Here is a 12,787-nt window from a genome sequence, read left to right as displayed (position 1 = left end):
CGTAGCTGAAAGATGCAGTTACATGGTAGTTCCTCTCAATGTAAGTAACTTCATATTCCAGCACCTGAAATTTTAGTGCCCCTTATGTTATCTTCTGCTGTACTTCCATATATTTGATGTAAGTGTATTAACTCATAATTAACCTGTATTCTACTGGAGGAAATGCAATTTTAGCCTGTGTGTACTCTTACATAAGCCCTCGGTATCAGCAATTTAAGCATCACACAAGTAAAGCAGCAAAGGGCCCAGCAAATTCATCTGCAGAATCCTAGGAGTTATACATGAGGGCCGCTCAAGTCTACTCTTACTCTATATTCTAGTTTTTTGCTAAATTAATACACTGTCTTTCCAACTCAACCTTTTTGCCTTCCCACTTCCATTAGCCATACTATTTCTTCTACAACACAACAGTTTCACCTCTGTTAAGACAGCCTTTTTTAAAGCTGAAATGTAGGATTAAAAACACATTTATACATAAAACACAGGCTGAAATGCACATATTTACTAGTATTTATTTACAGGGCAAAACCCTACATCAGTAATTGATCAATTATCTATCACTTGAGGCAACAATTTCCATCCTCCTAACAATCCATACTCTACAACTTCTCAGCGTGATCAGATTAGCTGACATACCTCCACTTTAAACTCATTGCTGACATAGCGTCCATTAAGCTCAGAACAGACTAATTTGAACTTTCTGTCAAAGAGAGAAACAGTGTGCCAGTTTCTGTAGCGTATCAAATGCAAAACCTCTTCATAACTAGCCATAGTATCAACCCCTGTGGAGAGAAATAAACAGATAAAACATTTACTTTGCTAACGACTGGTACGACATCATATACTTGACAAATATTACTCCCTTTCTTCAAGTAAGTTGTCTTGGCTGTCAGATTTTCAGTTGAAGAACGTAACACCACTGACACACAAATACGTGGCTCCACTGAAATTCTGTGGATTGATTTTGTGATAAAATCCTAGACCCTTTAAAGGGATTACAGGAGCCTTTCTTTTGAATACATTAACATATTCTGAATATAAAATAAAAAGGAAAGGTGCGTGCTCCTAGGCACTGGATCATCTGTGCAAGGAACAAGCCCTTTCTAGGGAAAGTGTACTTCATTTCCATAGTCCAGAGGTAACTTGCAATTTGGGACATGAAAGAACAGAAAGGAGGTTCTAGAATCATGTATTTTCTAGAACCGCAGCTTTCCGCAAAATAGTTGTTAACACCTCTGAGCTTGAAATTCTTGTCAAAAATGAAGTATCTGGAGTAAGGTGTTACAAACTATCTCTAGTACACTGTTCCCGCTATCACCGTCTTCAGACCCTTCCTACAAAAAGGGCAGAAGTAGTAACCCCTACCTGTGATTATCATGCCCAGGCTGGAACTACTCATCTCAATGCCTTTCTGCTGCAATCGCGTCATGTCAATCTCCAGGCTTTCTTGTTCCTGATTTAGTTCCTCTCCTAGCACTGTCACCTCACATGTATCCAGGTTATGCATGATCTCTTCAGATACCAAAGACTCTTGTACTAAAAAGCACGGAAAAAGCCAGAGGTAAGCAGAAACAAAGGTGAAGTAGACAAGAGCCCAGGAGCTATAAAATGTCACACGCGAACTCAACTCTTCCTCCAGAACAAATACTAAGATCTGGGCCTGAAGTAAAAAGAGCAAGTATTCATGAAATAATGATTAAAAAAAGAATACAAAATTGAAACAAGGGATATTGACATGAAGATAATGGCCTAACTACTATTTCAACTACTGTTGCTAGCCCAGAGCAGAGTACCTACACCTTCTCACAAGAGACATACATCTTCTCTTCCCCTACTAGATTCTGTATTAAAAGTGAAATCCTCGCCTCTTTGCAAGAGGAAGATCCTCCACTGTCATCTTTGAATGGGGTGAGGGTAACCAACAGTCCTAAGCAGAAAAGGATGTTACCTGTAGGATCTTCATCTCCATCTCCCTCTGGCTCCACCTCCCGTGTAATGGTGCTTATTATGCGAAGCTCAGGAAAGAGGGAAACACCCTCAGAACTCTCAAACTCTGAAGCAGAGCGGGCAAAATGGTTGATGCCACTGAGGCTGATTTTTGGTTCCTCTGGTTGCAAGACCATTACGTACCCCTCCACAGAAGGAATGGAGACGCAGGCCTCTTCATTGAAACATCTACAAGATACAGAAGCAGTTTTGCACAGTCAAGGAGGCTATCTGAGAGGAAGGCACAATTATGCAGAGTAATTGCTTTATAAATTTTTAAACAGCTCTATCTGGGACCCAAGAGTCTTAGATAAATTCATCAACTGTGTTGGAAAGTAAGAATTCCCCACCAAGGGAGCAATCTTACAATTAATTTTTACTTACCGTTAACATCTGGCCCCATTTTCTATTCTCTAACAGCCGCAGATAACACCTTTAATGAAGCCTGTGATTACTGGAGGCAGACAGCACACCCTTCAAGGCATACCTTTGCAACAAGTTCCTCCCTATCTTATACACTCCTTACTACATTCTCAGGAAGAAAGTAAGAGTGCTGGTGTAGAAAACATTCTCCATATTCAAATGTGTGATAGTTACATACTAAGATACTGGAACATTGTTCCAGGCTTCAGCATCACCGTACAGAGACGCATTATTTCACCACCAGCACATACTTGACAACACTGCTGATTTTAAGCCTCCGAATCCCAGGTGTTGGGAACTGGCGGGAATTCAGGTAGGAAATGTGCTGCATGGCCTTGTCAACTCTGTCGATATCATCCCCTTCTAAGGTCAGTGTTGACTGACTTGGGTTCATGTGGATCTGAAACAACACAGAAAAAAAATATAAGAGAATACTCAAACAGTAACATGATCAGGTAATTAAATCTATAAGTTCAACACTGCTTAACCTGGTAAATGCTAGGATAATTACACCTGTATTCAAAGCAATAAGGCCGTTACTTACTACCCTTGTAGTACACAGTCTTCCCTATTCACTTCCTTATTCCAGTCAAACATATTTAGTGCTTCATTCTTTAAGAAAAAATCTAGGCACTTGTCATAATTCTGATGTGAAGATTCTAGTAATATGGAAGAGACACAGCTAATATAGAGAAGAAATTTGTCTCCGTTCACGTAACCTTGCTATTAAAAAAAAGGCACGCAAGTTAGTCTCTTTCTACTAAGCTGCTTGTTAAGAATCTCTATCTTTTATTAGACAACCTTGTATAGCTGGTAAAAGAGAGGCTCACAAACGTGGAACTTCTCTTCAAGATTAAAGAGAACACAGTTATCTTACATTCTTAAACTCCACTAAGACCATGTCTATAAAAGAAAGATTTCCTAGTTTTCATGTAATTTTAATGCACAATAGACTAGATGGTTTTATTTGGGACAGACCTACTAATTCTGACAGCAAAACTTGTAACTATTATCAGCAGAGCAATAGACATGCTCCCCTTTATTCACATGCAACTTTACCTTCACGCCTTTGCCAACACCATCAGCCATTTGCAAATCCAGTCCCTCTTTGCAAGTATACAGGCAATCTATCACTTTCTTGTTTTCCAGTTTACCAGAACGAATCATCAAACCTGCCAGATTGCCTCGGAAAAACTGCGCCATGTGGAGTTCACCACCTTTATAAAGGGAGGAAGGAAAAAATCTTTATATGTTTTGATTCTTTTCTTTTCTTTTTTTCTTTTATAAAACAACAAATATGCCTTCTGGTACCACAAAGTACTATATGCATGCGGGTTAGTTTTTATCCATTCTGGGCGTTAACCTTGTGATTATGTTCAAGCATAAAGAAAAAAATTAAACAGTTCACCATGCATATGGCCTTCAAAACAGGTGTGGCCATCTTGAACTGTGAAACCAAGGCTGATATTTCCGTAACAAACGTTTCAAAAGAAATCGCCCATACAGCGAGGTGGTGTTCTTCAGAAATGAAAGACAAAACCAGTGAGATGAACTACGAAACCTGAATCTTCATATTGAGGTAACGGCTCCCACTAGTCAGTTCTCTAGAAAACAGGCAATGCCCGTCAGCATAAGAGGACAACAGCGTCATTCCTCTAGATGCTAGTTATCTACATCTAAACCCATCATTACAGGCTCTCTTTACACTCAAAAGACAGGAAGAAACTTCACAAAGTGATTCAGCTCATTCTGAAAAAGGTCTCTAAGAGTTAACTGCTCCCCTCTAAAGGTGCCTTTGTCTCTGAATGGACACGAGGGAGCAGTTTAAACTCAGGTTTTAGATACAAATTTTTAGATATCCAAGTCTGATGAATTGCAACCCAACAAGCCCCTTGCTGCTTAGATTTTCTGAAGATGACATGATGATGATCACCTAAGTCTGTATCTTGCTAATCTATGGGGACCACAGAACATCGCCCAGCAATTTGTATTTCAAGGTCATCACTTACTAAGCTACCAGATTTTTAGAAATATGTCTAAGCTTGCTTTTAAGATTTTTACGTGATAAAAGATCCCTGCCGTAACTCCATAAAATTTTTAGTAGTGAACTGCCCTTTTACAAATTATATAATTTCCAGTTTAGATTTTTACAGCTCCAGCTTCTGGCCCCTGGATTCAGTTACATCCTTGCCAAATCTAAATGATTATGCACAGCTAGAAACCTCTTGTCAATTATATCTAGACCATTCCAGGAACTCTTAAACTTTACAGAAACAGTACTTATCTTAAATACACTTTTAGAAATACACACTAATTTTAAGTGTCTCTACTCAAGACACAAAATCCACTGAACTGTAACTAAATATTTCTAAGAAAAAAAACCACTTAGCCAACCTGAAATACCTGGTAGCCAAAGCTTTCATGCCCATTCACTGTAATTAGGACTTTATATCAATTTCCGACCAAGTGAGCACACACTGTACTTTACAGGTCTGTCTTTGAGTTATATACAGGCAACCTGATCTAAATATCGAATCAGTCTTGAGCGAGGAGCAAAGCTACCTGACTTCCAGAGGTCCTTCCCAAACTACTGAATAATTCTATGATACACACACCCCCCTACAATACATATATATACATATATTTATATAGGATGAGGTGCATTTATGTTTTAACAAAACCGGATTAAAGAAATTATAGCTGATATTTTACATCAGCAACTTACTTTACACCACTTCACTGCAATCACAATGGTTGCAGATTTGTACATGGATGTGCATTTGGGTGCAACCAAAAAAAACCCCACCAAAAACCAAAAAGAAAGCAAAAAAAAAATCAGCTGATGAAGCTCTGGAAATAGAAGCACAATGGAGAAACAAGCCTAGGAGAGGATTATGTGAAGGTCAATGGCCCAAATGCAATGCCTGCATTTCATGCTGTGTGTGAGATGAAGCAATGTCTTGGCTTAAAAATGAAATAAAACAGTAGGGAAAAAACTCCAGCAACCTGCAGAGGTCTCAGGCACAGTTTCATTGTCATTTTCATTTCCTGTATATTCTGTAGAAAAGCAAGACAGAGAATAGGACAACAGGGAAAGGACCAGGTAGTTACAATTCGGCAAACTCTCTTATCACAGAAAATACCCAGCAGCACTTCCCCAAAAAAGTCTGCTTATACTCGACCCAGCTTCTCAAGGATTGCGAGGTCTTTGAAACACTAATAGCTGCAATGCAGGGAAGAAGCATTACTATGTTGTTACAAGAACATAACATTCAAGACAACTTGAAGAGCCCCATACACAAGCTGCAGTAAAACCAGTCACACTGGAAAACACTTCAACCACAGCCAAACCCAACCTCACAAAAAAACAGTATTAGTAATGAGATACAGCTCGATTTGTTTTCTCCTCTTCCAGCTATTAAAAGGGACACTACGGTGAGATCCAGCCTATCTCAGCAGATCAGCAAAAGGTATTAAATGCTGATCAAAAGGAGCCATTACCAACACAGATTTTTTTATCGTAATAATACATCATATCTATTAAACAGTCAATTTATCAGATAGAAGCAGCCAGGGAGGGACGCACCAAAAATGAAAAACAGCTTTTAATCTTTTAAAAGAAATGTTAAAAGAACTTTTTCAAAAGCATAAAATCTCTCTCTCCTTAGAGGTGAGCTGTACACATAACTTAGAGCAGCCCAATTTATTTTAAAGTCTTGGTAAGACAAAGAGTGCTAACTTCACTCCTTTGGCATACTTTTTTCCCCTGTGTTCTAATTCCCTAAAAAACAGGCTTTTGGGGGAATTTTTAAAAGGTACTCCCTCAAGTTCTTGTACTCCAGACTTTTAATGCTCCTATTTCAGACTGTTGTCATTATAAAGAAAATTCACATCAGAAGAAATCAAAGAATCATATATTGATGCCAATATGAAAGCACAGGAGTTTTTAAACTAAATGTATATGCTTTTGTTAGGACGCAGAACATATATGAAAGCCACTACACAATCCATACACTTAGCTGGAACAGAGTTTCCAAGCTCCAGTTTCTTGAAAACCAGCCACTATAGATTCCCTTTGAGCTAGAAGAGATAGTTGGAAAGTCACAAACAGAATGAGATGAATTATGGAGAAAATAATTAATTGACTCAAAGGAAGCGACAACAGAATGAATTTAGTAGTGAAATAACATTAATAGTGAAAGATAGTGAACTTGTCACAAAACAGTGTATTTGATGAGAGGCTATTTTGATAATTTAACCTTCAATCACACCACAAAGCCTTAAAACTCAAAGAGAAAGGAGACACTGAAGACAGAAGACTTAATTGATTAAATCGTCTCAAAGCTTTCCATTCATCATTCATTCACAAACTATTTCTATGCGTTATTGCAGACTGCAACTACAGTCTGTATTCTGAACTACAATAAAACACGAATGATTTAACACTGGTTTATCTGTGACCAAAAAGATCAGCTCTATAACAGCTAGGATGTAATTTAATCAGCAAGCAAACATTTCAGTTCAGGACTGTGAAGCAAGACCGTTGTTACATCTTTGTAACACCTCTGGTCATCAGCCTCCATGTTCAGATGCATTCTCCTTCCTTTTCTCAAGCTTTGAAGAGTGGGTTTCAGAAGTATTAAAGCCCATGAATCAGCACTCTGCAACTTGCAGAATACTGTGTTTTAAGCCACAGTCTGCATACAATAAAGCAGATGCTTTCTATGTTTATTTTTATAAGCAGAAATGGTAAAATATCCAAGAGACAGCATCAATGCGTTGCTTAACTGAATTGTCTGCCGGTCATGCTTCCACTTACGAGAACACTTTTTCTATAATACGCTTTTCAATCTACTTGAAATTAAGTGTTCTGCTTAGTAATCTGAAGTATATGATGTACTTTGACAACTGTTACTAAAAATAAGCTATCTATATTCCCACAGTTACCAAAAAAGTTACTTTGATGGAATGCTGCTTAGTGAGTACCTTTGTATTTTATACACACCTGTGGCCAACGAGCAAAAAAACTCTCACTGAAAAAATGACTAGAAGAGGAAATACGTGATACTACCTAGAAGCCAAAATAATCTGCAAAGACAAAACAAGTTATCTTTCATGCACTAAAAAGATCTGCTATGTACTTCTAGACTAACCACAAAGATTTCACTTAAAAAAAAAAGTTAATTAAAATTATCAACAATTGTAAATAATTACCTTGCCAACATGCTCCAACTACAAGCTGTGTTTCTATCTTTGAAGGATGAAGCGGGTAATCTTCAGTCACTGGGAAAGGATCATACGAAACGCCGTCTACATAAAGAGTTACCGCAGGAAATTCAACATTGAGGACATAATGATGCCACTCTTTGTCACACACCTGGGTAAAGAAAGTTTTAAAAACACTACTTTAATTTTTTTTAATTGCAGTTGAGTAACTGATCTGATGCACATTTTGCATATACATACATACAGACAGACTGACAACCTATAAGCCTGTACAGACATACTTTATGTTTCATGCACAGCACCCATCTGAAAAAAGCAAACCAACTGTCAAATACTTACAAATAGTTTGTTTTCTTCTATTGCCAATATAGGAAGCTGCATGCATTTCCCTTCCTTTAATTTTTATAATATCTAATAACAGCATATTTAAATTTAAAAATACATATCTACATGCAAACACATTCTGAAATACTATTATAATACACTGCTTCACAAAGGAGCTGTATTTGCTGAGAGGGGCTGTTTAGAAAAAAAAGTGCCCATTTTGAATAGAAAAAAGTCTTCCACAACAGACTTGTTTATAGCAAAGCTGATTAGTTTTTGGAAGTAACAATCTTCCTATAAGGACATATATGGATATTTTACCATGGAAACTGTATATATTGCCCTGCACAGAAAACAGGATACAGTTAGCTATGTTAGAAAGTAACTCATTGTTTTGGTAACTGCTAAAACAGACCTGCAATGGCAACCTAAAGCAACCAACAAGTCTTTATAAATGTACAGATATACAGGGTTATTTTATCACTGATCCAAAGGGTTGGAAAAGCACACAAAATACTCAGTCCTTTCTGTTGCATTCTTAATGATCATAACATCATGAATTCATAGAAATAAGTTCTGTAGATCTTAGTAGGACCAAAGTAAAGATTAGTTATTACAGTCTTCACTTTCTGATCTAAAATAATTAAGAATACATGACTGAAAGAATACAACCAGACACTCCCCTCTGTAAATAGGAAGCAGAAACGACTTGCATCCCTCAGAGGCCTATTAACTCTATTTTTGCAGAGTAAAATCTAATTAAGAAGACAGATTTGTAGCTACTGCTTGCAATGTGTAAGAAATCACAAATTTTATTTCTGTGTGAAAAAGGATTAAGAAGGTAAGTCCTTCTGTTATCCTATTAACACTGTGATCTGCGAAAATGTTGCATGCTTAGCAGTAGTTTAATGCTATAAACAAACCAGAATACTTAATTGTTTTTTCACACGTTACCTCATACTGTATTGAGTGAAGATAACTGGTATCACAGCTAAAAGACTGACACTGTGTTTTCACATATAAATCTACATTTTACTACCTTTCAGGACAATGACTTTATTTCAGGAGTATCCCACTGGGTTTAATAAAACCACCAAAGCAGTACTTTATATTCAAGATTAAAAGGCAGAGCTGAATCTCTCTCTGACACTTGATCACAAATAAAATAAGTATCGTTGGGTTCTATAAAACATAAAGGGTTGATTAATTGTTTATTAATAGTTATACTATCAGTGAATTTAGTCTCCGATGGTTTTCACTGCATTGTAACATCCTACCAACTGTCCTTCCAAACTTACTTGATTTAGCTTCCAGTGAAATTCAGCAGGTTTGTATGTTTTTCCCTCTGAAGGATCTTGGCGGAAGAGGAACACAAGTCGGCAGTTGTGTACATAGAGTGCGTAGTGGTGCCGGTTCATATCTGCACAAGAATTTTAATTAGTATCATTATTTTCTGTAAACCTTAAGAACTCCATGATATTCACCTGTTCATAAATCCCCAAGTAACTGATAGGAAGAAACAAATGTAGAAGTAAATCAGGCATGTTAAGAGGAATGACAAACATCTGTAATAGTAATTAGGGCAAACATTCTTGAACAACCCATGAGTAATACACTGTACAATAAACAGACGTGTCTATCTCCAAATCCAATCTAAACCAAGGCATAGGACTAAAGAGTCAGGGAGATAAACCTGTCAGCAGGAGAAAAAGAGCTCTATTTGCAAATAGAAGGGCTTTTTTTTTTTTTTCAAATGAGTAGCCTCTACGGCATCTAACTACTGTTTTGGAACAGGTACACATGACGGCAGGTGGACGTGCTTTCCTAAGAGAAAACTACACAGTTACATAGTCGTAGCTCCAAAGGATTTAACATTTAAAATAAATACAAAGGTAAGATGCTACAGAAACAGGTAAGAATAAGGAAAAGAAAGATTTTAGCTGCGTCATCCATTCCATGGCATGATGAGTCAAGACAGGGGGGAATGAAAAAACACCAAAATCAATCTTTCAGCCTGACAGCATTAAATCTGACTGTATTGTTCCAGTGTAATATATCCCAAATTGCCTCCCTCCAACAAACCTAGTTCCAAGTCTTTCAATATTGTATAAAATACCATTGAAATGAATGCAAATTATATTTCTACTACCAGAAACTATTTGTTGCAAAAATTATATAGTTAGGTCAAACGAAGGAATAAAAAAGGAAAATTTGTTTTAAAGGTCTGCTTCTTTAAAACAGGAAAAATTGTATTTAAATTTGCCTTTTTTCTCCAGTTCGCTTACTTCCATGAATCCAAAAGTTTTGGGTTTTGATTAACAGGACCGGGTGAAGATATGGAAAAGAGGAGAATATTTGTACCTGGTTCTGAATGACAGTCACTTTTCTCCTGTTCAAATAAATGCTTTTAGGGTATTACAAGTGCTGTTAAATCTTTCTTATTTTCAGTTAAAATTTAATTAAGGGTGAGTGCTGCTGCATTTGCTTTATATTCAGCATAATTTCCTTTGAAAAACCTAGAAGCCTTTGAAATAAAGCATCCTTCTAATATATTGAACAAATCCACTGCTCCAGCTAACAAAGACAAGAATTCTTTTACCTCTTTAGACAGCAATAATGGAAACAGGGTTATCAAATTTCCTTCTTATTAATAGTATCTTCAAAATGTTTGTGTCTGTAGCATTCACAGAGACTGAAATTATGCACAGGGTGAGGGAAAAAAACTTCATCACTACAGAAAGAGAAATTATCTCCTCCTAGAAAAAAAAAAATAGTAGCAAATGCTACCACTGAACTCGATGTATGTATCAATAATTTTAGGCAGCATCAAGAATAAGGCTATCTTTGGAGATGCAAAATCGAGACTGCGTTGCCAGAATAAGTCATCTACCAGGGCAAAAAGAAATGCATAAAATAATTTAAATGGAATTACAAAAAAAAAAATCTGCCTAATCTGAAGCTAGATATTCTAAGGCAATGCCTTCATAGGTAACCACAACAAAGAGCGACTTTTACAGTCCACTTCATTTCACTTCCAAGAAAAATCTGACCTAGAGAAAAAAACTTAAGGTTCTCATATAGCTGCCAGAGCATATAAAAGCAAATAAACAAAACCCAACAATGAGACTGTTTATATTTGAAGTATTGACAAACCTGTCTTGTCTGAATTGCACAGAATTGTCTCTTTCTCTTTGGTTCCAGGCCCATGCCTCATCCATACTGAAATCATGAAGGGCTCTTTTAGATTGACTGTGACAACGCCATCTGGAATCTTCACAGCTTGTGTGCCATTAAATTCAAAGACTTGGTCACTGTCATGACCATTATCAGTAGGAAGTCCTATCGTCCAGTTAGCAGCACTACTTGGAGGGGGAAGTAGCTCAGCTGTGCCAGAAGAAGCGCCTACAATAAAAAATACTCGAATGAAAAAACATAGACCCTAAAACCAATCACAGATAGTTTTAAACCAAACTGGTTTTCTGAGCACTAATTTTTCAGCACCAACTGTCAGGATTATGCACTACCATCACACATCAAGCAATTCTCCTTTTAAATATTGTGGCACTAATAATAAACATCTAATACCATGATGACTTCCATAAATTTACCTTCTGGGTAGACAACTAATCTCATGGAAATTGTTTTGCTTACTATCTCTGCAGCTATAGAACCTTATTTTGCCTCTATCTCAGGAACCATTACATTAATACCACTTGTCCCTCAGGCCCGCAAACATGATGCCTTTCTCTTCACACTATATTAGTTATAAGACTAATAGCGATCCAGTTGAAGAGGGATGCGTAAGCATCCCCTCACAGATCACTGTCTAATAATATCAATACCCAGCAGGTACTCAGCTTGCTGTTTTTTCCCCCACTTCAAGCCTAAATCATTAATGTCACAGTGACCTAGTCAGGGAATAGCTTAGGAATTGCTTGGTTGTAACCAGGATTACACTGTATTCACACTTTGAACTTCAACTGAAGCTGAAGACATAAATCATCAGTGCTAATTTGTCCTGTAATTGAAATTCTTCTATATTGGCTACAAAGGATTCATAAACTTTTCATAAGACCTTTAACTGCAGCACACATGGATGCCAAGGTGCCCTTTATTCCTAGAGCAAGCACAGTGTAAATTTAACTGATGTAAGTAAACTGTTTTTTTCCAAACCACGCTGTTTCGGTTTTCTCATCTACTTTTTTACCAAATATTTCTTACATTGCATCCTTCACATCCATCATGCCTCAGATAAACAGAGAGGTTTTAATGGCTATACCCTTCCACATATATAACATTCTCTCAGCTCTTGAACATGAATCTCACAAGAGGGAAATTATTAGTCTATATAAGCTAGTGGAGAGGCAGAAGAAAAAGATTCTTTATTGCATTTGAGAATTATTTTAGAAATCACCTTCGGCCAGTTTCATGCTTTTTATTGCCTGCTAGGAAAAAAGCTGGAGGAAACTACAAGCAAATGAAGACCGTATCTACTCATTGATTTGTGGTCTAACATAATATTCAAAGAAAAACCAATAACCAAGAGAGACTATTTTAACAAAAGCATTCTTACCACAGAGTCTGTGAATGGATTTCTCAGAGTAGGTGTCTCTATCACAGCCTTTGCCAATATGGTTGGTTTCTAGCTCAACTGTTGCTTGAATTGAGGTTATTGGCTCATCACATGTCTCCAAACGCATACTGGGAAAGAGAGCTAACGAACCAGTACCAGGCTCATATTCTATTCTTTTGCTCCAACCTGTAGATCCAAAGAAACAATATTAAAAATCTCTCATGTTAAACCGAAGGTACTGGCAAATGCTAAAAG

General features: G+C 37.1%; 1 protein-coding gene across 4 annotated transcripts in view; it reads right to left on the bottom strand.

Annotated features, from left to right (window-relative positions):
• The window catches only part of CLSTN1 (calsyntenin 1), a 40,374-nt gene that overhangs the window by 5,291 nt on the left and 22,296 nt on the right, over positions 1-12,787 (bottom strand). For 2 of the 4 annotated variants that reach the window (XM_063353874.1, XM_063353875.1), the window contains 10 exons: positions 12,533-12,718; positions 11,113-11,361; positions 9,258-9,379; positions 7,624-7,786; positions 5,416-5,466; positions 3,469-3,626; positions 2,661-2,809; positions 1,949-2,175; positions 1,366-1,536; positions 637-782 (listed from right to left, as the gene is read on the bottom strand). In XM_063353874.1, coding sequence (XP_063209944.1) covers positions 637-782; positions 1,366-1,536; positions 1,949-2,175; positions 2,661-2,809; positions 3,469-3,626; positions 5,416-5,466; positions 7,624-7,786; positions 9,258-9,379; positions 11,113-11,361; positions 12,533-12,718 — 1,622 coding nt within the window. The remainder of the gene's footprint in view (positions 1-636; positions 783-1,365; positions 1,537-1,948; positions 2,176-2,660; positions 2,810-3,468; positions 3,627-5,415; positions 5,467-7,623; positions 7,787-9,257; positions 9,380-11,112; positions 11,362-12,532; positions 12,719-12,787) is intronic. The other 2 variants (XM_063353876.1, XM_063353877.1) reach the window with 1 other exon arrangement.

This window comes from Chroicocephalus ridibundus, chromosome 16, assembly GCF_963924245.1.
Source record: "Chroicocephalus ridibundus chromosome 16, bChrRid1.1, whole genome shotgun sequence".
NCBI classification, from domain to species: Eukaryota; Metazoa; Chordata; class Aves; order Charadriiformes; family Laridae; genus Chroicocephalus; species Chroicocephalus ridibundus.
Note: the sequence above shows the minus strand (reverse complement) of the source record. Positions and strands in the feature narration are given on the sequence as shown.